Below are 24,150 nucleotides of genomic sequence, written 5' to 3'. Positions count from 1 at the left end.
CAGAGGCTTGACGAACCCAGGGTGGACCTTGTCCACCCCAGGGGCCCCGCCACCTCAGAGCTTTTTAACTACCTCAGTGACCTCGACCCCTGATATGGACAGGCCCCCCCCTGGAGTCCTCCAGCTCTGCTTCCTCTAAGGAAGACATCCTGGTGGGATTGAGAAGATCCTCGAAGTACTCCTTCCACTGGTCAATAACATCTGCAGTTGAAGTCAGCAGGGCCCCATCTCCACTGTACGCAGTGTTGGTGGAGCACTGCTTTCCCCTCCTGACGCGCTTGACAGTGTCAATGTCAATGTCAATGTCAATTTATTTATATAGCACATTTAAAACAACATAGGAATGCTGTGGCCAAAGTGCTTAACAATAAAAGAAGAAAAAAACATACCATTAACATAAATAATATAAATAGAAATAAAATAAGTGAACATAAATAAAATAAATAATAAATAGAAGTAAGATTACATAATCACAATGAGGAAACCATCAGTATTACTGAAGGTCACGGAAAAAAAGTGAATAGAAATGAGTCTTTAATCTTGTTTTGAACAATTCAATTGTAGACGACTCCTTTATGTGATGAGGTAAAGAGTTCCACAGGTGAGGCGCAGCAGCTGCAAAGGCCCTGTCCCCCTTACTTTTACACTTGGTACGAGGGACAACAAGAGACAACTAACCAGAAGATCTAAGCACACTAGATGGCTGGTGTAAAGCACACAATTCAGATAAATAGGCAGGAGCGAGCCCAGGTAAAGATTTAAAAACTAGCAACAAGATTTTAAAATCAATTCGAAAACTGACTGGTAGCCAGTGTAAAGAAGTTAATATTAGAGAAACAGAATTACACTTTCTTGCCCCAACCAGAAAGCGAGTGGCAGCATTCTGGACCAATTGTAACCTGCATATCAGGGATTTGCTAATCCCAGAATACAGCAAGTTGCAGTAATCAAGGCGAGAAAAGATAAAAGCATGAGTAGCTTTCTCAAGATCGCCAGAAGATAAAAAAGGCTTGATCTTACCTAATAGACGAAGCTGGAAAAAGCAACTCTTGACTACAGAATTAATCTGTTTCTCAAAAGAGAGGTTACTGTCAAAAATAACACCAAGATTGCGGACTTGAGGTTTGCAAAAGACAGAGAAGCAATGAAAACTGAAAAGTCACCCTTGAAAGAGATGTGTATTAGCTGGTGCAAAACAGCTCTTGAGTTTACAGTTTTATTTGGAGTCAAGCACAGCAGACAGCTAATGACTTCATAAGAAATTTCAGGATTTGTGCGTGTAACATGGCATACTGTACATCATACAATAAGTAGAGTTCACAGACAGGTTTCAAATGTGAGCGTATTGAAGTTATTATAATTATTTTTTTCATCAAAAAGAATCTGTTGTCATGTGTTGGCAAAGAAAGATTCACTGATCTTGACTTTGCTGACGATGCTGTGATCTTCGCTGAGTTAATGGAGGCTCTGATCAGGGATTTCGAGAGACTGAGCGAGGAGTCTGAGTGTCTGGGCTCATGAACATCCTGGATAAAAACCAAGATCCAGGCCTTTAATGACCTCTTAGGCACAGTGATCAGCAGTGTGTCTCTCTGTGGAAAGAGTGTCGACCTTATCGAGAGGTTTACTTACCTCGACAGTGACATTCATGTCTCTGGTGACTCTTCCTATGAAGTCAGTAGATGGATTGGGAGACCATGGGGGGTCATAAGGTCAGTGGAAAGGGGTGTGTGGCACTCCCAATATCTATGCAAAAGGACAAAGGTCCAAGTCTTTAGAGTCCTGGTGCTTCCTGTCTTGCTATATGGTTGCGAGACATGGATGCTATCCAATGACCTGAGATGAACACTCGACTCCTTTGTCTCTTCAAACTGACCCTAGAGTGTGTTTGGTCTGTGTGTGTGTTCACCCTGTGATGGGATGAATTCCTGTCCAGGATTTGTTCCTACTTTGTGCTCTCTGCTAACTGGGATAGGCCTCCTCCTGCGATCCTGGTCTGGATGAAGCAGATTAGAAAATGACATAACATGACATGAAATAAATGCAGAAAAACACAATCGTCGTTATCTTGATGTTTGATATGACATGATGTGCTTTTTCGGCTTGGAGAAAAAAATATTACCAAAGTCACTCACACGATTGTAGAATCAATGTCAGAAATAGGCATCTCGATCACCTCAGCACAATGCTGCTTGGCAGACTGATTAATAAGACTTTAGGCATGCAATACCTGCTAACATAGTCGATAATTTTATTCTGTTTCTGTGCAGTTGACCGATTCAATGAATGTTCGGGTCCCCCTTTGTATATAAAAATGATGTCTTCCATCAAAATGTTAGCAGCAACCTTACTCTGTTCAGCCCTTCATGTTTACAACCCCATTAAGGATGCTTTCTGGCTCAGTTATTCAAAAATATATCAATAACATCACTACACTTTCAGGGTGACATCTTCCTGTGTTCCTACTTTGGCCTATTTATTAGCTGAAACTGCCATGTTGTTTTTGTGTCAGTGTTTTGTTTTTTTCTATGGTTGTCCTTTTTTGTCCCTGTGAATTCCCATCGCTATGTACTGTAGGTTAGGCTGGCTAATCTAAGATGATTGAGGGGGTGTGAGTGAGTTTATTATGTGATGGAAGGGTTTCCTGTCCTGTATTGATTAATGACTTGCACCCAACGTTGCTTGACTAGACCCCTCTGTGACAGGCAGCATCAAAGATTTAACTTTATTTATAGTTTAAATAGCTGTTTATAGTCTGACTAGGGGGCTTCGCTCGCCAACCCCCGTTTGCTTTTTATGTCTTTGAATTGTTGGTATGTTCATTAGTTTCACTTTTATTTCTGAACCTCTGTAAAAACAATATTTGGTATCTTTCGAGTCCCAATCTGCTGAATCTTCTAAATGAGGTCCGTTTGATGTGTTTCATGACTTTGTACCAATTATTCAGGATTGGTTTCTCTGTTTAGCATTTCAGCACAGACCAAACAATCCACATCATCAGCGGTCAATAATTTCTTTTGCAAAGTAACCAATAAATGCATGTGTGGTATTTCTCTTTCTTTGCGCTAATGCAATGTTTACTTTGGTTGTCTTGACACTGTCGTTTGTTTCTGCTTTCATATTCTGTATCTTGCTCTGCATGTGTTTCGTGCCTACGTTGTTTTTGAAGCTTTTGGATTTGTAGGAGCCTGCGTTGTTTTGAACCTGTGCTTGCCCTGCTTCTGCGGTTTGAGAAGCGCATTGTAGGTGTCCATGTTCATTGCATGTGTCTACGCGGGCTCGTTTCTGTAGCTCCGTTAGTGGAGCTGTATGGTTTTGGAGCCGAGACAGTTATGCTTCCGCGGTTTCAGACGTGCGTTGTAGGCGCCTACATGTATTGTGGAGCTGTATAGTTTTGGAGACGTGATCGTGACTCCAGTAGTTCTCCGTTGTGTACCGTTAGTAATAACCTCTTTATGACGTTTTACTTTGTTTTCTACTCTGTCTTTCATTTCTGACCTCGCTTTATCCTGCTTTTGTTTCAATGACACCTGGTCCGTGGTGATTATATTTTCCTTTATTCGAGTAATAATTTCCATTTGTTTGCGATACTGTGATCTTTACCGTACTGTTAATAATGCATCACTGTAATGTGATTCACATATGCTGTATAGTTTGGACGTGTGAGGATGACGTATGTTTAATATGGAGCGTTCGCCCGTGTCACTCTGGGGCCCCCCCACTGTTAATACGGAGCGCTTTCCGAACTATTATGCGGTGCATTGTGGACCACTGCGGACTCCGTAGTGTTTCCCGTTTCACTTTGTATCTCGGTTAGTCGAGCTGTTTCTTTTTGGAGCCGTGTCTGCCTGGTTTGCGGCATTTCAGATGCACGTTGTAGGCGCCTGCGTTCATTAATTATATCCAGGCAGGCGCATGTTTGTATCTCTGTCACTCGAGCTGTTTCGTTTTGAACCCGTGCCTGCTTTGCCTCCGCAGTTTGAGACGCGCGTTGTAGGCGTCTACGTTCATTAGATCTGTCCACGCGGGCTCGTTGTTGTAGCTGTGTTAGTTGTTGAGCTGTTTGGTTTTGGAGCCGAGACAGTTTTGCTTCCGCGGTTTCAGACGCGTGTCTGTACCATCTCGGGTTTGATGTATGAGCCTTTGTGGACTCCATAGTGTGTCCCGTTTCACTCTGGGGTGGGGCGTTGACCGCTCTTGTTTTACTATGTCTCCTGCGTCCATGGGTATGTACCTGCTTCCATATTACTTCTCTCCCGTTTCACGGGGGGGCTTTGTGTGGCACCTGCACACGTTCGTAGTCTCTCCCGTTTCACTCTGGGGAGGGGGGCTTTGTGTGGCGCCTGTGCACTATGTCTCCTGCGTCCACAGGCATGTACCTGTGTCCATATCCGGTTTACCATTCTCGGTTAGTAATATAGATTAATAATGCAGATAGTTTTTGGCACAAATATACCTACCTGAAGTTATTGAAGTAGCCCTCCAATGAGCGTCTGCACTGTAGTGCTCCCTTGAGGTTGTGTGTGTTTGGCCTGGAGTCCTACAAGCCAGTCATATGCCTAGAGGTTCAGGAGGACCCATATCTTGGCGATCCTCTAACACTAAGGTAAACAGACGGCACGTACAGACCTATGGGAATTACAGTATCTAGTGAGTTAAGAAAGTACTTACGGTTAAGAGAGAAGAGCACTGTTACTATGAGTGAAAGAACTGGGAAGATATTGGCCCTGTCCACACTACTGCGTTTTCATTTAAAAATGCAGATATTTGCTTCTGTTTCACCTTTCGTCCACACTACCCCAAGGTTTTTAAAATACTTTTAAAAATGCTCTCCAATGCCATGGCATTCTAAAAATGATGGAGTTGCATTTCGGAGTATATTTGTGAAAACAAAGTTTTTTTGTTAACATTGACCCCGTCGCACCCTGATTGGTTTGTGCTTATTAGATGGCCCTTCCTCTGATTGGATCCTGCTCGTTACAATGTGTCATTCCTTGACGGGTCACACTTCATGGAAGAAAAACATAGTCTGACATAAAGGGCACAGAAGAGTTGCTTTCCATGGAACTTGATGTGCTATCTACCTGAAGCATGTAAATTGTGTTTTGAATGCTGTATACATGTCCATCCATCCATACATTATCCAACCCGCTATATCCTAACTACAGGGTCGCGGGGGTCTGCTGGAGCCAATCCCAGCCAACACAGGGCGCAAGGCAGGAAACAAACCCCGAGCACGACGCCAGCCCACCGCAGGGCGCTGTATACATGTGCAAAACATAAAAAATGTACCAGTTGCTACAGATTGCCATTCAATAAGGAGGAGTGGTATCCTTAGCAAAATTAATAATAGGGCACTTAAAGTGGACGTGTGTAGAATGCACCTATTTTCTGTTGCGTTATTCTCAGCAGAGTTCCAACCTGCCTCTGGAAGCAACATCAGCACAAGAACTGTGTGTCAGAAGTTTCATGAAATGGGTTTCCATGGCTGAGCAGCTACATACAAACCTAAGATCACTAGGTGCAATGCCAAGTGCCAACTGGAGTGGTGTAAATCACACTGCCATTGGACTCTGGAACTGTTGGAATGTGTTTGCTGGAGCGATGAATCACGTTTCACTATCTGCCAGTCTAATGGACAAATCTGGGTTTGATGGATGCCAGGAGAACGCTACCTTCCGGACTACACAGTGTCTACAGTAAAGTTTGGTGGAGAAGTGATAATGGTTTGGGGTTGATTTTCAGGGTTCAGGCTCAGACCATTTGTTCCAGAGAAGGGTGCTGTTAATGCTACAGCATACAAAGACATTTTAGACAATGGTGTGCTTCCAACTTTGTGGCAGCAGTTTAGGGAAGGTCCTTTTCTGTTCCAGCATTGACAGTGCTCCTATGCACAAAGCCAGGTCCATAAAGACATGGTTTGAATATTTGGTGCAAAAGAATTGAAGTGATTTGCACATAGCCCTGAACTCAACATTACTGAACACCTTTGGGATGAATTTGAACGTTAACAGCGAACCAGGTCTTTTCATCCAGCATCTGTCCCTAAACTCACAAATGCTCGTTTGTCTTTTGGGCACAAATTCCCACTCACACTGTCCAAAATCCCATGGAAAGCCTTTCCAGAAAAGTAAAGGCCATTATAACCACAAAGAAGAGGGAAAGGACACAACTCCATATTAATGCTGATTGTTTTAGAATGAGATGAGATGTGTAACAAGCTAATATAGGTGTCATGGCCAGGTGTCCATAAAGAGTTGGCCACATAGTGAATTTTAAGCAAGAATAATGATTACGCCTAAATGCCTGCAACATTTTATTTGAAGTGACAGGAAAAAAAATAGATTTCAAGTGAAACAGGAGGAGCATTCAGAAGGTTTGAGTCATTTCATGACATGCATTCCGCTAATTTTATAGAAAGAAGTGACATTTTAATGTGCTTATCTACTAGCAGACATTTCATCATTTTTTAGAACATGTAGGAGAAAGTGTCAAAATGAGTCAGTTAGCATAAATGTGAAACTGGTGGAGAATCCAGTCAAAGATATAGGATTCTCTATAAACAGTCCCTGTTATTTTATGCGGAAGGCAGACGTGTAATTTCACTAAATACACCAGTATCTTCTCTTGCCAAGGTCTGCTCATCTCCAAGAAAAAAGTTAAAACAGAAACATGTTTGCTAAAATGTAACGAGACCAAATGAGCTGTCTCATTTCTATTGCCATTTTTCTGTGTCTGTAAATGTAAAACTAAAACTTCAAAACAGAATCTCACCGTTAACCTGATTTCTTATGTGCCTAATAAATTTCAGGTTGCCTGAGCTGACTCTGGAGGTGATGGTCTTAAGGCAAGAAATTCCACCAGAGAGAATGTAAATGCACAGTAACATAAATAACATCTCACTTACGTTACGCCATCACAAACTGTTTTGCAGGACAATCCAAAACACAATTACGGACCACTGAATTATAAAGTCAGATTTATACTGTGCTTCCAAAGGTTAAGGTAATAGAACTTAACTTTGGTGTTGAACCTGTAGCTCGTTATTAAAATGAGGTGTACCTCGTGTAAATGTATAAAGAAAAAAGAAAAACGATTCCATGAATAAACGTGTAAAATCCAGTTTAGGGTAATAAAGGAGGGAGCAAGTTATCATAGTGCACTCTCACTTTAGGACAAAGTGGCATCGTCCTCTTTCATTTGGCATAGCACATGAGACATACTGGAGCTGCTGCACCATTTTCTGTCATTTAACACTTAACTTTAGCCAAAGTGTGAGATTTCCATGGAACTGCTACACTCTGCATTTCTTTGGAATCTGCCTCTGTGTATGAATCACAGTCACATGACATTGGCGCTTGTATATCCAGGCTGTATGATGTCTTAGTCTTGCACTGTTTACCACCCTGGTCGGAGAGAAAAATAATCATAACACAACCGTTGATATTCTTGATGAATGAGAGTTTTCACTGAAATCAATGGCAAAACATTCATTCCTTCTGAGATAATCCACTGCCAGCACCAGTTCTGAGCTTTCTGTCCACTCTCTGGAACACCGAAAGCCTGGCTTTAGCTGCTGTGTGACAGCAGGAACCCTTTTGATTAGGGCAGGGGTGGCAAACTCCAGTCCAGGAGTGCCGCAGTGGATGCAGGTTTTCATTCTAACCATCTTCTTCATTAGTTTTTTCTGCTAATTAACTTCTTTTGCCTTAATTTTAATAAACTTGATTTAGGTCCCTTAGTTGTTTCTTTTTCTTTAATTAGCTGCCAAACAATAATGAGACACAAAACAAGGTGCCACATGACCAGCTCACCTGTGCCCATCACACAATATCTGAAAATAAAGAAAGGTGAAGGTCTCAGTAAGGTTGATCTCTCAGGTCAACAAAACATTTTGACAATGTTCTTAGAAAAAACAGAAAATCAACAGTTATGGAAATGTCTGCTGAGTCAAAATGAGAGCAGCAACACGCCATAGAATTAAACGACAAGTTTAATTAACAGCAAGAATTGGCTTTTTATTAAGAAACTAGTTGGAGTGAAATTAGTTGGAGTTTGAAGCCCCAATTTAGCTGGTCAACTGTTGACTTGTTTCACATTTGATTTCTATTTGGCTGTCATTTAGTGAAGAAAATAATTACAGTCATATGAAAAAGTTTGGGTACCCCTCTTGGCCTGCATAATAATTTACTCTACTTTCAACAAAAAAAGATAACAGTGGTATGTCTTTCATTTCCTAGGAACATCTGAGTACTGGGGTGTTTTCCGAACAAAGATTTTTAGTGAAGCAGTATTGAGTTGTATGAGGTTAATTCAAATGTGAAAAACTGGCTGTGCAAAAATGTGGGTTCCCTTGTAATTTTGCTGATTTGAATGCATGTAACTGCTCAATGCTGATTACTTGTAACACCAAATTGGTTGGATTAGCTTGTTAAGCCTTGCACTTCATAGACAGGTGTGTCCAATCATGAAAAAAGGTATTTAAGGTGGTCAGTTGCAAGTTGTGCTTCCCTTTGACTCTCCTCTGAAGAGTGACAGCATGGGATCCTCAAAGCAACTCTCAAAAGATCTGAAAACAAAGATTGTTCAGTATCATGGTTTAGGGGAAGGCTACAAAAAGCTATCTCAGAGGTTTAAACTGTCAGTTTCAACTGTAAGGAATGTAATCAGGAAATGGAAGGCCACAGACACAATTGCTGTTAAACCCAGCAGGTCTGGCAGGCCAAGAAAAATACAAGAGCGGCATATGCGCAGGATTGTGAGAATGGTTACAGACAACCCACAGATCACCTCCAAAGACCTACAAGAACATCTTGCTGCAGATGGTGTATCTGTACATCGTTTTGCAATTCAGAGCAATTTGTACAAAGAACATCTATATGGCAGGGTGATGAGAAAGAAGCCCTTCCTGCACCACAAACACAGTTGCTTGTTGTATGCAAATGCTGATTTAGACAAGCCAGATTCATTTTGGAACAAAGTGCTTTGGACTGATGAGAAAAAAATTGAGTTATTTGGTCATAACAAAAAGCGCTTTGCATGGCGGAAGAAGAACACCGCATTCCAAGAAAAACACCTGCTACCTACTGTCAAATTTGGTGGAGGTTCCATCATGCTGTGGGGCTGTGTGGCTAGTTCAGGGACTTGTTAAAGTTGAGGGTCGGATGAATTCAACCCAATATCAACAAATTCTTCAGGATAACGTTCAAGTATCAGTCACAAAGTTGAAGGTACACAGGGGTTGGATATTCCAATAAGACAATGACACAAAACACAGTTTGAAATCCATAAAGGCATTCATGCAGAGGGAGAAGTACAGTGATCCCTCCTCGACCGTGGGGGTTGCGTTCCAGAACCCCCCGCGAAAGGTGAAAATCCGCGAAGTAGAAACCATATGTTTATATGGTTATTTTTATATTGTCATGCTTGGGTCACAGATTTGCACAGAAACACAGGAGGTTGTAGAGAGACAGGAACTTTATTCAAACACAGCAAACAAACATTTGTCTCTTTTTCAAAAGTTTAAACATGTTCCATGATAAGATAGAGATGACAGTTCCGTCTCACAATTAAAAGAATGCAAACATATCTTCCTCTTCAAAGGAGTGCGAGTCAGGAGCAGAGAATGTCAGAGAGAGAGAGAGAGAGAAAAGCAAACAATCAAAAATCAGTAGGTGCTGTTTGAGCTGTTAAGTATGTGAAGCACCGTGCGGGAAGCATATCGCGCAACAAAGCAACCACAAGTAAGCCCAGCAAGGAAGGGAGCAATATGAAGGTAGTCTTTCAGCGCTTTTTGAGGAGCGGCCGTATCCTATAGGGGTGCAAACAGCCCCCTGCTCACAATATATTTGAGGAGTTTTATTTAATACGTAATACGTGCTCTGATTGGGTAGATTCTCAGCCATCTGCCAATAGCGTCCCTTGTAGGCAAACCAACTGAGGAAACATGTACCAGAAATTAAAAGACCCATTGTCCACTGAAACCCACAAACCAGCGAAAAATCCACGATATATATTTAAATATGCTTACATATAAAATCTGAGATAGAGTGAAGCCGCGAAAGTCGAAGCACGATATATCGAGGGATTACTGTACAATGTTCTGGAATGGCCGTCACAGTCCCCTGACTTGAATATCATCGAAAATCTATGGGATGATTTGAAGCAGGCTGTCCATGCTCGGCAGCTATCAAATTGAACTGAACTGGAGAGATTTTGTATGGAAGAATGGTCAAAAATACCTCCATCCAGAATCCAGACACTCATCAAAGGCTATAGGAGGTGTCTAGAGGCTGTTATATTTGCAAAAGGAGGCTCAACTAAGCATTGATGTAATATCTCTGTTTCGGGTGCCCAAATTTATGCACCTAATTTTGTTATGATGCATATTGCAGATTTTCTGTTAATCCAAAGAGAAAAGCCAAGCAAAATGACACCTTTTATTGGCTAACTAAAAAGATAGATAGATAGATAGATAGATAGATAGATAGATAGATAGATAGATAGATAGATAGATAGATAGATAGATAGATAGATAGATAGATAGATAGATAGATAGATAGATAGATAGATAGATAGATAGATAGATAGATAGATACTTTATTAATCCCAATGGGAAATTCACATTCTTCAGCAGCAGCATACTGATACAATAAATAACATTAAATTAAAGAATGATAACAATGCAGGTGAAAAACAGAAAAACAGACAATAACTATGTATAATGTTGAATGTTAACGTTTACCCCTCTGGGTGGAATTAAAGAGTCTCATAGTTTGGGGGAGAAACGATCTCCTCAATCTGTCAGTGGAGCAGGACAGTGACAGCAGTCTGTCGCTGAAGCTGCTCTTCTGTCTGGAGATGATACTATTAAGTGGATGCAGTGGATTCTCCATAATTGATAGGAGCCCGCTGAGCGCCCTTCGCTGTGCCACAGATGTTAAACTGTCCAGCTCCATGCCAACAATAGAGCCTGCCTTCCTCACCAGTTTGTCCAGACGTGAGGCGTCTTTCCTCTTAATGCTGCCTCCCCAGCACACCACTGCGTAGAAGAGGGCGCTCGCCACAACTGTTTGATAGAAGATCTGCAGCATCTTATTGCAGATGTTGAAGGACGCCAGCCTTCTAAGGTAGTATAACCGGCTCTGTCCTTTCTTGCACAGCGCATCAGTATTGGCAGTCCAGTCTAATTTATCATCCAGCTGCACTCCCAGATATTTATAGGTCTGCACCATCTGCACACAGTCACCTTTGATGATCACTGGGCTATGAGGGGTCTGGGCCTCCTAAAATCCACCACCAGCTCTTTGGTTTTGCTGGTGTTCAGGTGTAGGTGGTTTGAGTCGCACCATTTAACAAAGTCATTGATTAGGTCCCTATACTCCTCCTCCAGCCCATTCCTGATGCAGCCCACGATAGCAGTGTCATCAGCGAACTTTTGCACATGGCAGGACTCAGAGTTGTATTGGAAGTCCGATGTATATAGGCTGAACAGGACCGGAGAAAGTACAGTCCCCTGTGGCGCTCCTGTGTTGCTGACCACAATGTCAGACGTGCAGTTCCCAAGACGCACATACTGAGGTCTGTCTTTAAGATAGTCCACGATCCATGCCACTAGGTATGAATCTAATCCCATCTCTGTCAGCTTGTCACTAAGGAGCAGAGGTTGGATTGTGTTGAAGGCACTAGAGAAGTCTAGAAACATAATTCTTACAGCACCACTACCTCTGTCCAAGTGAGAGAGGGATCGGTGTAGCATGTAGATGATGGCATCCTCTGCTCCCACCTTCTCCTGATATGCAAACTGCAGAGGGTCAAGGGCGTGTTGAACCTGTGGCCTAAGGTGGTGAAGCAGCAGCCTTTCCATGGTCTTCATCACATGTGATGTCAGAGCAACAGGCCGAAAGTCATTCAGCTCACTAGGACGTGATACCTTTGGGATTGGGGTGATACAAGATGTTTTCCAAAGCCTCGGGACTTTCCCCTGTTCCAGGCTCAGGTTGAAGATGCGCTGTAGAGGGCCCCCCAGCTCCGATGCACAGACCTTCAGCAGTCGTGGCGATACTCCATCTGGACCTGCTGCTTTGCTGGCACGAAGTCTCCTCAGCTCTCTGCTCACTTGCGCTGTTGTAATTATGGGTGGGGATGTCTTTCCTATGCTGGTATCAGCAGAAGGATGTGTGGAGGGTGCAATATTCCGAGGTGAGAGTGAGAGTGGGTTAGGGTGGTCAAACCTGTTAAAGAAGTTGTTCATTTGGTTTGCTCTCTTCACGTCTCTCTCAATGGTGGTACCCCGCTTCGAGCTGCAGCCAGTGATGATCTTCATCCCATCCCACACTTCCTTCATGCTGTTATTCTGCAACTTCTGCTCCAGCTTTCTCCTGTACTGCTCCTTCGCCGCCCTGAGCTGGACTCGGAGTTCCTTCTGCACGCGCTTGAGCTCATGCTGATCACCGTTTTTAAAAGCCCTTTTCTTCTGGTTCAAAAGGCCCTTGATGTCACTTGTAATCCATGGCTTGTTGTTAGCATAGCAGCGTACAGTTCTTACTGGAACTACAATGTCCATACAGAAGTTGATGTAGTCAGTAGTGCAGTCAACAACTTCCTCAATGTTCTCATTATGAGATCCCTGCAGGATATCCCAGTCTGTAGTTCCAAAAAGTTCTCTCAGAGTATTCTCAGCCTCCGGGGTCCACTTCCTGAATGATCGTGTGGTTACAGGTAGGACTCTCACTTTTGGTTTATAGTGAGGCTGAAGCAGAACCAGGTTATGATCTGCTTTCCCAAGCGCAGGCAGCGGGGTGGCGCTGTATGCGTCTTTAACATTTGCATACAGTAAATCAATAGTCTTATTTCCCCGGGTGTTACAGTCCACATACTGGGAGAATGCAGGTAATGTTTTGTCCAGCGTCACATGGTTAAAGTCTCCAGCGATTAGCACAAGCGCCTCAGGGTTAATCATTACATCAAAACATTACATCTTGCCTGAAGAAGGGGCCTGAGTTGCCTCGAAAGCTTGCATATTGTAATCTTTTTAGTTAGCCAATAAAAGGTGTCATTTTGCTTGGCTTTTCTCTACATTCATAATGGCAAACACGGTACAACACCCTAGTACTACTGTTAATCCAATAAACTTAATGTCACTGCTGAAATACTACTGTTTCCATAAGGCATGTCGTATATTAAAAGGAAGTTGCTATTTTGAAAGCTCAGCCAATGATAAACAAAAATCCAAAGAATTAAGAGGGGTTCCCAAACTTTTTCATATGACTGTAATTCAGAGCACTGAATCCTTAAAAACAGGGCTATTAAAATGAAGGGAAAAAGAAGTTAATTAACAGTGAAAACTGGTCACTGATTAGGAAAAGGGTTAGAATGGAAACCTGCAGCCACTGCGGCCCTCCAGGACTGGAGTTTGCCACCCCTAGATTAGGGTGTGGCTCATAACAAAAGGGTATTCTAGAAGAGAGGCTCTATGTAACAGAGTCGGATGTGGCCGCAGGACTGAGTCCAGTTTTACTAAAGGACAGGGAGGTGCACAAGCAAGAGAGATGCCGTGAAAAATATACACATCTTTCTTGCTCACTGATCAGAGACTCACAGCAGAGTATCTTATGTTAGGAAAAGAGGACCTTAAAAACTGCCAGCAAAGGTGAAACCAAAGCCAAAGAAGAAAAAAAAAACATGCTGGACAAAATATTATGAGTGTCTACCTGTGAAAATGCATTTCCTAAGACATGTAAAGGCTATTGTGAGATGTATTCATGGAAACACATGTTTTATGTCTAATAGACCATTTCTAGCCATTTTCCTCTCTTATTCATATGTTTTGAAAAGAATCACTATTTTTTGATTTTTATTTTCGTTACAGGCCGGTGACACCATTTTGTTTGTTCATGAGCACTGCTGTTTCATGGACCCCATTGTTAGGACACTGTGCCTAGTTGCTGGGGAGCACAGTTCCATGCTTTGTGACAGTTTAAACAGTAGCACAACAATTCATTTCTCATCCATGATTTGGATAATCAAACAACCTAAAAAATGTACATGTGAGTTTCTGGTTATGAACCCTTGCTATTCTTTTCGACTTTGGTTTCTGGTGTCAAGTGTGTGCGCATGGGTGACAGCTTAAGGGCTTGGTGCAGTTCATTTTCTGCCACTCACGGGGTTGGCACTATATGATATCTTTCTCTCTTTTCTTCCTTCCTCAGACCAGAAGATTGACAGCTATCCACCACCAACGTCCCTTCCAGTGTCCATCCACCTCCTGCCCGTGCACCATATGACCGGAGGAAACACCACCTGGACAATGGTCTGAGAAGACTCCATTTTTGCATTTTCACATGCTTTATTTGAAAACAATTTATATTAAATTCTATGAGGTTTACCCAATTATTGCCCAACACTCTGACTGTCTCTGTTCTCTTATTATCTTCTTTTCGGACTTTGATTCATTTCCCGGTACTGTGCATTCTATTTGTTTTAGTTGCTCATTTGACTGGCGGTACACAAACATAAACAAAGCATGCTCAGCATCTTTCTATGTGTGTCAGGAAATGCTTTCCATAAGCCTTGAAGAAATTACAACAAAGCATCACCACCATTCTTTAATTCCAGAACTGCAAAAGTAATAATAAGTACACCACTGCATACCTTTGGTTCTGAGACTGATGTTGTTTGTAACATTTTATTTAGGATAAAGTCAGTGAGCACATGTATTTTTGGTTATTAGTATTAGTGTAATTATGTGTAATAACCTGTGTGGAGGATACCTGTTAGTGTTTAACTTTTATACATTTCTCCTCCTAAATTTAATAGGAAAATCAAACTCGCCTTCCAGTCATGCAAAAATTCAAATAGTGTGTGATAAACACGGACCCTTACAGGTAGGCTATGGACGAGATCTGTTGAAAATCAACACTGCAGGCAGATGCTGGAAAACGTACAACTAGATACATAAAGATGGGCCCATCTAACCAGGTAAAGGGAAAGAACTCTGACAAAGGCATTTAAAAAGTGGGCCTGAATCAATAATGCATTCTTATGCAATTGTTTAGACAAGAATTAAGAAGGGGGGATAAAATTCATAATTCTGAGCCTTTTCATATGGAAAAAGGGAAAATAAAATGTTTTGTGTTGTATATATATGCCTTTTCTCCTCTTCCCACAGACCAACAGAAGACTAATCTTAATTTTTCATTTCATTCCAAAGAAAACAAATTCCCTACCTGGTTTCCGTCCTCCACCGAGGACGTCACTTCCGTCCATCCACCGATGACGTCACTTCCATCCATCCCCAAGTACGTCACTTCCATTTCTTTTTCTGCTCTTCACCTCATATCCACCAGCCATTTTGTCTACCATATTTCCTATCTGATTATTATATAAACAAGCATCTCTATAATCCTGGTTGTCTACTGTTATTTTTACAACTGACCCTCAGTATCAGGCTTTTTTGATCTCTCCACGGCAGGAGATTATACGGGAAAGCTTCCCCAAAACTTTATGCTCTTTGTTGTCTGTTTATTTCGTGATAATATATATATACTAAGGGGCTTTGCCCCCTACTCTCTTCGCTCATCCACTGCCCACCAAGGGCGCGCTACGTGCCAGCCACTTCACGTCTCTACCTCTCGCGTTGTGAAGAGGGGGGCTGAATGCACGCTAAGGAGATGTGGTTGCTCCTCCGAAACCCTCTTAAATGGTGATACAATGGAAAACAAATACATTTTTGACCTCCTCTATGCTTGATCAGCTGGCTTGCTGCTGCTGCTGCTTGTGCCGTGCTGCGTGATCTGCATGTCACGCTGCACTTCAATCATTTAAAAGCCTGTACCACAGCTGTCCCCCTTGTCTTGTGGGACGTTAAAGTGTCTCCGATAAAATCACGTCTCGACCCAAGATTTTTTTATATAATAGAGAGATATATTTTTATATGCAAATGTCTATCTTCTATTATCCTTATGTTACAAATAAACTATACTGTTTTGTTGATTGCATCAAGCATGTTTGGGGTATTAGTTGGAAAATTGTCTGCTAAGTGAAAACCACAAACAGAGAGAGTGAAGGATGATTTGTGTATACCTTTGTCAATCTCATAGTTCTGGTGTCCTTGCTGGAATGGCAAATAGAGAGATCCCACATCACTCACACACACGCAAATACACATACACCCCAGATAAGTTTAATGTTGAAAATTAACATAGAGTGCATGGCTTTGAGATGTTGGTGGAAAAGTGGAGAACCCTGAAAAAAACAACACTTGGGCATGGGCAGATTTCACAAGAACAATCACTTGACACAGATTCTGTTGCAGGGGCTGAGAAGGAAAAATGCTAATTATTGTGTCACTGTATTGAATATCACTTATTGTAGTTGAACATTGGATTCAGGTGGAACAGTGTGACTTACATCCTCCCCACAGAGGAGTGGACTATTTATCATTTCATAGATAGCTGAAGCATCAAGGGAGGTCGCCAAACCTATTGACATGCCCTTTTTGAACTTGAAAAATGGCACTGATTACTTGCCCTGTGGTATCTTGTAGAAGGTACCATACATGTCATTAACACCTTATAGAGTGTTAGGAGTACCAAGTTCCTCGGTGTGCACATAACTGAGGAACTCACGTGGACACATAACACCTCATCATTAATCAAGTAAGCCCAGCAGAGACTACACTTCCTGAGGCGGCTGAAGCGAGCAAGTCTTCCCCCTTCCGTCCTCACCATGTTCTACAGAGGCAATCATTGAGAGTGTTCTGACCAGCTGCATCACTGTCTGGTATGGCAACTGCAACATATCCGACCGCAAGCGCCTGCAATGGATAGTGAAGACAGCAGAGAATATTATTGGGGTGCCTCTCCCTTCACTACAGGACATATTTTACAAACGCAGTGTCCGCAAGGCCTGCAGCATTGTGCAGGACCCCTTACACCCCTCACATGGACTTTTCACACTTCTGCCATCCAAGAGAAGATACTTCAGCATCAAAGCCAGATCTGCCAGGCTGAAGGAGAGTTTTTACCCCCAAGCTGTTAGACTCCTTAACACCAGGCTGCCCCCTGGGACCTTCCACACGGCCTCAACCAACTCTAAAAACAGAACTTTTATACATGTGAGCCACTGTCCTGCAAAGACGAGTGTGCAGGTAGAAAAGAACTGAAAATCTCATACTGACCTTTAAGTATTTTGACACTCTTTTATCCTTCTGCTGTGAAACATTCTGACCTGTCATTGTTTACACGCCTTAAACAACTATTATCATATACTGATAATTTCTGTATTATCTATATCTATTATTTATTTATTATATTACATATCTTACACATCAATATTGCTGCTACTTCTTTGTCTTGTCTTTGCACAATGTCTTGTCTTGTTTGTGTTTTTAATTTTAAATTTAAATTTTAATTCTATTTTTAATTTATTATTTGCACGTCATGTTGTTACACTGTGGGCCCTGAGCTTCGCAATTTCTTCTGTTTGTATACTTGTATATGGTTGAGATGACAATAAAGTTCACTTTGACTTTGACTATTCTTGGTGTCAAGTCTATTCAATGTGGGTGTAGATTTGCTATCAGACAATTCAATGCTTCCACCCAATGTTCTTGTTAAGTTTATTTATTTATTGTTCAATTGATTAATTGATGATTGACTGTATTATCTGTCCTGTGAGTCTGTATCCTTGTTTTTATGTTCCTGCTGTTGTTTATCTAGTTTCTCTATCAAATCTATCCTAACCTAATCTACTCTAATCTAACCTGACTCCATCAAGGATATATTTTGTCACCATCTTTGCTTATGATTTTAATGGAAAGTACACAGTACTAATCGTAGGAACCTTAAGAGTACATCCTTGCCATCTATAGATGATGTTGTCCTCTTATGCCCTCTGATGCAGGCTACAGAGGTTCACAGCTAAGTGGTCTGGATAAGAATTAGCATCTCCAAATATAAGGTTATCGTATTAAAACAGAGGCTTGCTCCCCACACAGGAGGGTTTAGCAACTTCCCCAAGAAGAGGAATTTAAGTACTTTGTGATCTTGGCCATGAGTCAGGGTAGAGGTGATTGTGAGATTGACCAATGAATTGATGCAGTCCTGATAGTTTTGTGGACATTTTGTGGATGATTTTAAACTAAGAATTATGTCCTCTGATTAAAGCTTTTGTAATAATCAATCATCATTTCCATCCTTGCGTATGGTGACAGACTCACATCCAAAGAATAAGATTGCAAGTACAAGTAGCCAAAATACATTTTCTACAGAAGATTGAAGGTCATAAGGTTTATTAGTCTGCAGAGCACACAATTGTTAAGATTCCCAGTATTCCTGGGCAATCCACATAACCCAGATGGGACCAGGCCAAAAAAGGCTGTTTATAGTTGCCTTCTGGGCTTTGTAATATATTGACATTTTTGGCATTTTCTTATGTGGCTTTCTGTGTAAATGGGGGGTGGGTTAGAAATAACTGTAGACTTGCAGACATTTGGTGATTTGATGCATTTCTGCACAAGTGTTAAGCAAATATATATATTTGCAAATCAGGGATTACTATATAGTTTGGCTGCTCTTTAGACATGGAGTGTACCATACATGGTCCCCTTAAACAAGTGTTTAATTTCAGGGCTTTAGAAGCAATCGCACTTGGATGTTTAAACTGAGAGAATAGGATGCCAAAGCATTTGACTCAGCAAGAAGGTTACATAACTAATGATAGCTAATGAAATGTTGGCTCGTAAAACTTTAGTTCATTCTTTTCTGAGCTTTACGGTCTACTACATCACTTCAGAACTCAGACTCTAAAACAATTTCTTATCTATAATGTAATTTGTTCTTATCAGTTGAGCATGCTACACTCCAGTGATTTATATTGCAGTAGATCATTTTTCCCCTGGTAAAGCTCCTAGAATTTAGTGCATTTGTATAAGCATTTCCATGATTTATTCTCGTTATGTCTTTCTTGATTTGCAAATTCAATACTGTGAAATGCTTTGTTAATGCACTACGCCTGCATATTTTACTCTACTTTGTTCAGGTGAAACCTAACTCAGATGCAACTGTATCTTTAATCAAAAAAATCCAGTTGTAGCTTCTCAGCCACTATTGGCTTGCATTCCATCAACACTAAAACTGCAGATTTGTAAGAATTCCGTTTTTCAATTTGTTTTTGTCCTTTATTAATCACACTTATGCAATGTAGAGTTTTCGGATCTGGGCCTCATTTTTAAAACTTCCATGTGATTTCAAGTGTACACATATGCCAAAAGACAGGAAAGTGCATATGCCCCCCCCCCCCCCCCCATTATAAAACCTGATACACGCACATTTTTACACAATTTACTGTTTATAAATCACAATTATCATGTAAATGTGGGTTCGTGAATGTGTCTCCATCCCCACCCAGAAACTATCATATATGAACCATGCTAATCAACCTCATGCATATGCAATCACGATGCTGCAGACCTTCAATGGCATCTTACATGATGCATCTCTCCCAGCAGTGAAGATCCTTTATTTGGTGGCCCAAAAATGAAGCAGTTTGCTAGTTACCAGCATTGTGTGGGTAATAGCAGGAGGAAAAAAATATCTATGCTCTTTGATTTTGATTTGCAAATTGCATCTGTAATTGAAGAAGTCTTTTTATGCAGCATTATACCCACAGCGTTTCTGACAATTGTCAGCCTCATCTTGGCACCACAGATGATTTGCATGCTTTTAGACTGTAGCTGCTTACAGTTAAGAAAAGCAGTTTCATTCTCACTAGGTGCCCTTATTGGAATATGTGTGTATTAAAATGCTCCAATTATGTTAGAAAAATCAAACACTGCTGCAAATTCTGTGTTTGCCGCTTATTCACATCACTGTGAAGGAGTGCTGTGGGTTTTTTAAAAATGGAAAGTGCTGCATATTTTCCACAAGACACGCCAAGATGCACCATTATGCAAATTACTGTATTTTCTTCAAACTACACAGTAAACTGTTTGCTCCTGACATTACTGGCAACCACCCTTTACAGTTTCTTGCAGATGAGCTTGATTGATTTTGCTCCATATGCTGCAAAGCTTTGAGTTTATTTTCTGTTTCTGATACTGCTTTAGGACTACGATCACAAATAATATACCACTAAAACAACCAAAACACATGGCTGACAGCTCAACAAAATTTCTACATGTGACAGGCAATGAGTTCAATGATTTTTTTTCCCCATTTTTTCCACACATCCAATATGTGGTTATAACAATGAGTCTTGCCATTAACAATCTGGGAAAACCTAGATTAACAGATAAATTAAACATTTACCAGAAGTGTCAGTTTCCACATCAATGTGTCTATCAACACTGTATTATAATTTAACTAAATCAGATTAAAGGTTACTACTAAATTCAGTCATGAACAATGAATACAGACCCAGTGGTAAAGACTCCTACTGCATTTGTTCTGGAGTCTGTTTAAATATCCGAAACAAGTGTCTCAAAGGAGGTAGATTCACCTAAACTTTTAGAATTGGTTTGTAGTCCATTACACAAAATTATCCCAAGGCCACCTCCTCAACCAGTAGTTCTGTATTTATTAAGGAATGTAAAACCATTTCGTGCAGCCTCGGCTAAGGGAATAGTGTCAGATTTACTAAACGAGGTTTCACTAAGGAGAAACAAATCAGATTTTACACTTGATATTTACCAACGCAGCTTTATTTCCAAGAGAGTTACTGTTTAGCAAACAACATTTTAAACTACAAAGATGTTTTTAAACTGGTGTTACACTTGGAGTTACTGTATGTTTTTAATACATGTACCACAGTGCAGGATCTGATTTTAACTAATGGTTTAATTATGCTCTTTTCTTTATCAATCAATTAAGATTAGGCTACAGGACTAATTTTTCATTAATGTGTTCCATAATTGGGATTCTGCGTAGCAGATACAAAATAAAAGCAGGTGGAATAAACAACAACTTACGATTTAAGATCACAAGGCTGCAGCTTTGGTGGTGCTTTGATAAGTCAGCCAGGCACTTTTGCTGCCATATTCTGGGATAAAATAAAAGATCCTCTTCAGGTATGAAGAAGACAGTCTAGATTTTGGAAAATCCAGGCCTTTTACAAAAATCATCCCAAATATTTAATAAAGGCTGTGCTTTTATTTGTACACCAGGTTTCTAATCAGCAGTGAAGGGAACACAATCTGCTATAGACCACATCTCCTCTATGTAATTCTGGTAAAAGGCCAGATACATTTACGTTCAGACTTTCTTTTTTTGCTTTGGGGAATATGGATTTGAAGGTCATCTTTAAAACTTCAGAGCTATTGTTAGTGTCAACATGTAGTAATGAGGTGTACTCTTGATGAGAAAGTCCAGTTTAGCCTCAATGTCAGAGATGTTTACTCCAGGAGGCATTTTACTTTAACTGCCGGATTATCATAGTTTGGAATTTTAACATTTTGCACCATATAGTCTCCAGTTAGGAGCACTTTGTTGTTCTCCACCTTGACAGAAGCGCTTTATTGATTTATCTGTTCTGGATCCAAATTGGTGACCTGGGTTCCAAGTGAGTAAATGTTCACTCTTTTAGGACACAACTTTGGAAATGTATACAGAAAGGAAATTCTTACCACATCAGAAGCATAAGGAATAAATACTTGTGCTCCATATCTCCTGTTAGGTTTCTCAAAGCCAGTTAAGTTGAAATGAGCTTAGACCCATACGAAGAAAGAATGACCTTCTTGGATTACTGTACAAACAAGCTTCTGACCCACAAGAAAATATAAATTCAAAGCACACAATAAGGAAAAATCAAAGTTTATGCTCGCTAAACAAGTATTATGTTTATTTAGCTAATGAATCACCTAGAGGAGAAAGTTGTCACTTCCTTGATAATAATCTGTCTACAGGCAAACACCCACAGACAGGTAAGTTACATTGTAAATGTAGTTATAGAGGTTGTAAAAAGTCTGGTGGAGATTGAGGTACATTTTAATTCAAAATTCAGGATAACTAGTAGAATTAAACAAATTTCTCCTTAGACAAATGCACTTTCGTATTACATTATTACAGGAAAAAACAAATATGTGCATTAACTGGTGACATTCACCAAGCTGCATAATAATATTCTCTTTAGTACACAAAACATAGTCTGAAACAAGGGAAAAATCAGTCTAGAATATTTATATGATGCTTTCATTTTTCTTCTTTTTTTGTTTTTTTTTTCTTAAGAAAACTCAACATTTGAACCTTCATGATTTCATTGTTACATTCGGGCTTTTCATTTAGGTTTAAATATGACATAATCTGTATATATTTTTCTCTTATAGTTTCCCTTCTGAAAGGCGCTATAACTGATTAAGTTAAAAAAAGAAGTCCTACAACACCAAGAAGATAGTCTGAAGCATTGTGATACCTCACATTATCGGAACCCACGACACTGGTTAATTTGTTAGTAACAAACAAACAAATCCAAAGAAGGTTAAAAGAATCCCCACAATTGCTTGCATCTCCTGGGTCTTTAACTGGATGCACTATGGAGGACAGCAGAAATTGGTTGTAGCTTTAGAAGGACCGAAAGTGCTTAAACAAAACAGTTCAAGTGTGTTTTATTTTTGAGAAAGGAGTATAAGGTCAGATGCACCAAGAACCTTTACAGAATCCACTTGTGTTAAATCTCTGGAGGCAAAGTTTTCCTCAGAAAACTTCTCATAGCTCCCCATCTTTCTGAAGTTAGGCAATTAAGGGTCTACATCATTAGTGTTGCAGCTCTAGTAGTGACATCTCTGCAAGGTTACTGTTTGTTTCTATTCCTCTCCTGTGAAAGAAGTACAAAGAAAACTGTTAGCTGACATACTGTTACCGCACAAAAGTTTTTACTTACATGATAAAACCTTAACAAAATCAATAGGATGTCTGAAGCTTGGAAAAGGACAGGTACCATTTCCCACAGGTTAAAAGAAAGTTACTTGGTTTCTTCTCAATTGCCTTAAAATAATTATTATATTCAAAGCAGAGTCAAGTATTGATTCCTTCCAACTGTTTAAAATACAAAACAGGTTGTGCAAACAATTACCATAACTTAAATATCTAGACGGAAAAAAAAAAGTGTCCCTGCCCAGGGTTGGTTTCCTCTTTATGTCTACTGTTTCCATTGAACAGGTTAGAACACGGACAGGTGGATGGATAGATAGATGGATGGATGGATAAATAACCGACTGGCATTTAAAATCAACCTACTTGAACATAAGACAATTTCAGATTAATCTTTCAATCAAGAACTTAACTATATGATATAAACAACTTTGAAAGAGGCCAAGGACTTTAATAAAACAATATTTACTAAGCAGTACATTGATCCCCCACTATATTGCGGTTCAGCTATCGTGCCCCCGCTACATTGCGGATTTATTATTATTACGAGGGAGCTCCGCGCTGCGCCCTGCTTGCTTCGCTCTCCCACCCCCGGGTTTGGTTTACCACATAAACAATTTAAAAATTGCTATTTTTGATTTGTTTTCAAATTTGTTGGGTTATAAATGGATCTGTTTGTATGGAATGATTACAATGAAAATTAATAAAATAAAAATATAAAAAAAAAAAAATAAAAATTGCTATTTTCATGGGAAATGGGGGTCTGAACGCACGCTAAAGAGATGCGATCGGTTCAGCTGCTGTCTTGCTGCTGGCCAGTTGTGTGTTATGCTTGTTTTAAGAGATGGGAGCACCTGAAGTTTGTCTGCCAAAAGCAAACGTGAGGTTAGATACCAGTGAACTTGTTTTAAATTGTTTGTAAGTAGGGCGTGACGTGCAAAAGTCACCGTCTCACGAGGATTGCTTCCTAAGGTTGTAATGTTTAGTCTTGCGTGTCGTCAAAGTGTCTCTTCAAGATGATCTGGTCCCGATTGCTTCGCTCAACCCCCCCTGGAGGCGCGCTAAGCTCCTGCCAGTTTGCGTTTCTCCCGCTCGCATTGTGAAGCGGGGAAGCTGAACGCACACTAAGCAGAAGTGGACGGATCAGCTACTGGCTTTGTGCTGCTTCTGCCAAGTTGCCTATTCTGCTTGTCGCTCTGTGCGTCAATCAGTTAAAAGTCTTTACAGCAGCTGTCCTTCTGTCTCACTGTCTTGTCTTGCGTGACGTTAAAATGTCCCTCGCGGG

General features: G+C 40.6%; 1 protein-coding gene across 2 annotated transcripts in view; it reads right to left on the bottom strand.

The window, feature by feature from the left end:
• Window positions 1–21,809: 21,809 nt before the first annotated feature.
• The window catches only part of ythdf3 (YTH N6-methyladenosine RNA binding protein F3), a 61,084-nt gene continuing 58,743 nt past the window's right edge, over window positions 21,810–24,150 (bottom strand). For both annotated transcript variants that reach the window (XM_028803571.2, XM_028803572.2), the window contains exon 5: window positions 21,810–22,809. In XM_028803571.2, the coding sequence (XP_028659404.2) occupies window positions 22,786–22,809 (24 nt within the window). In that variant the 3' untranslated portion in view covers window positions 21,810–22,785. The remainder of the gene's footprint in view (window positions 22,810–24,150) is intronic.

This window comes from Erpetoichthys calabaricus, chromosome 6 (assembly GCF_900747795.2).
Source record: "Erpetoichthys calabaricus chromosome 6, fErpCal1.3, whole genome shotgun sequence".
Taxonomy (NCBI): domain Eukaryota; kingdom Metazoa; phylum Chordata; class Cladistia; order Polypteriformes; family Polypteridae; genus Erpetoichthys; species Erpetoichthys calabaricus.
This window is presented reverse-complemented; position numbering and strand designations above follow the sequence as displayed.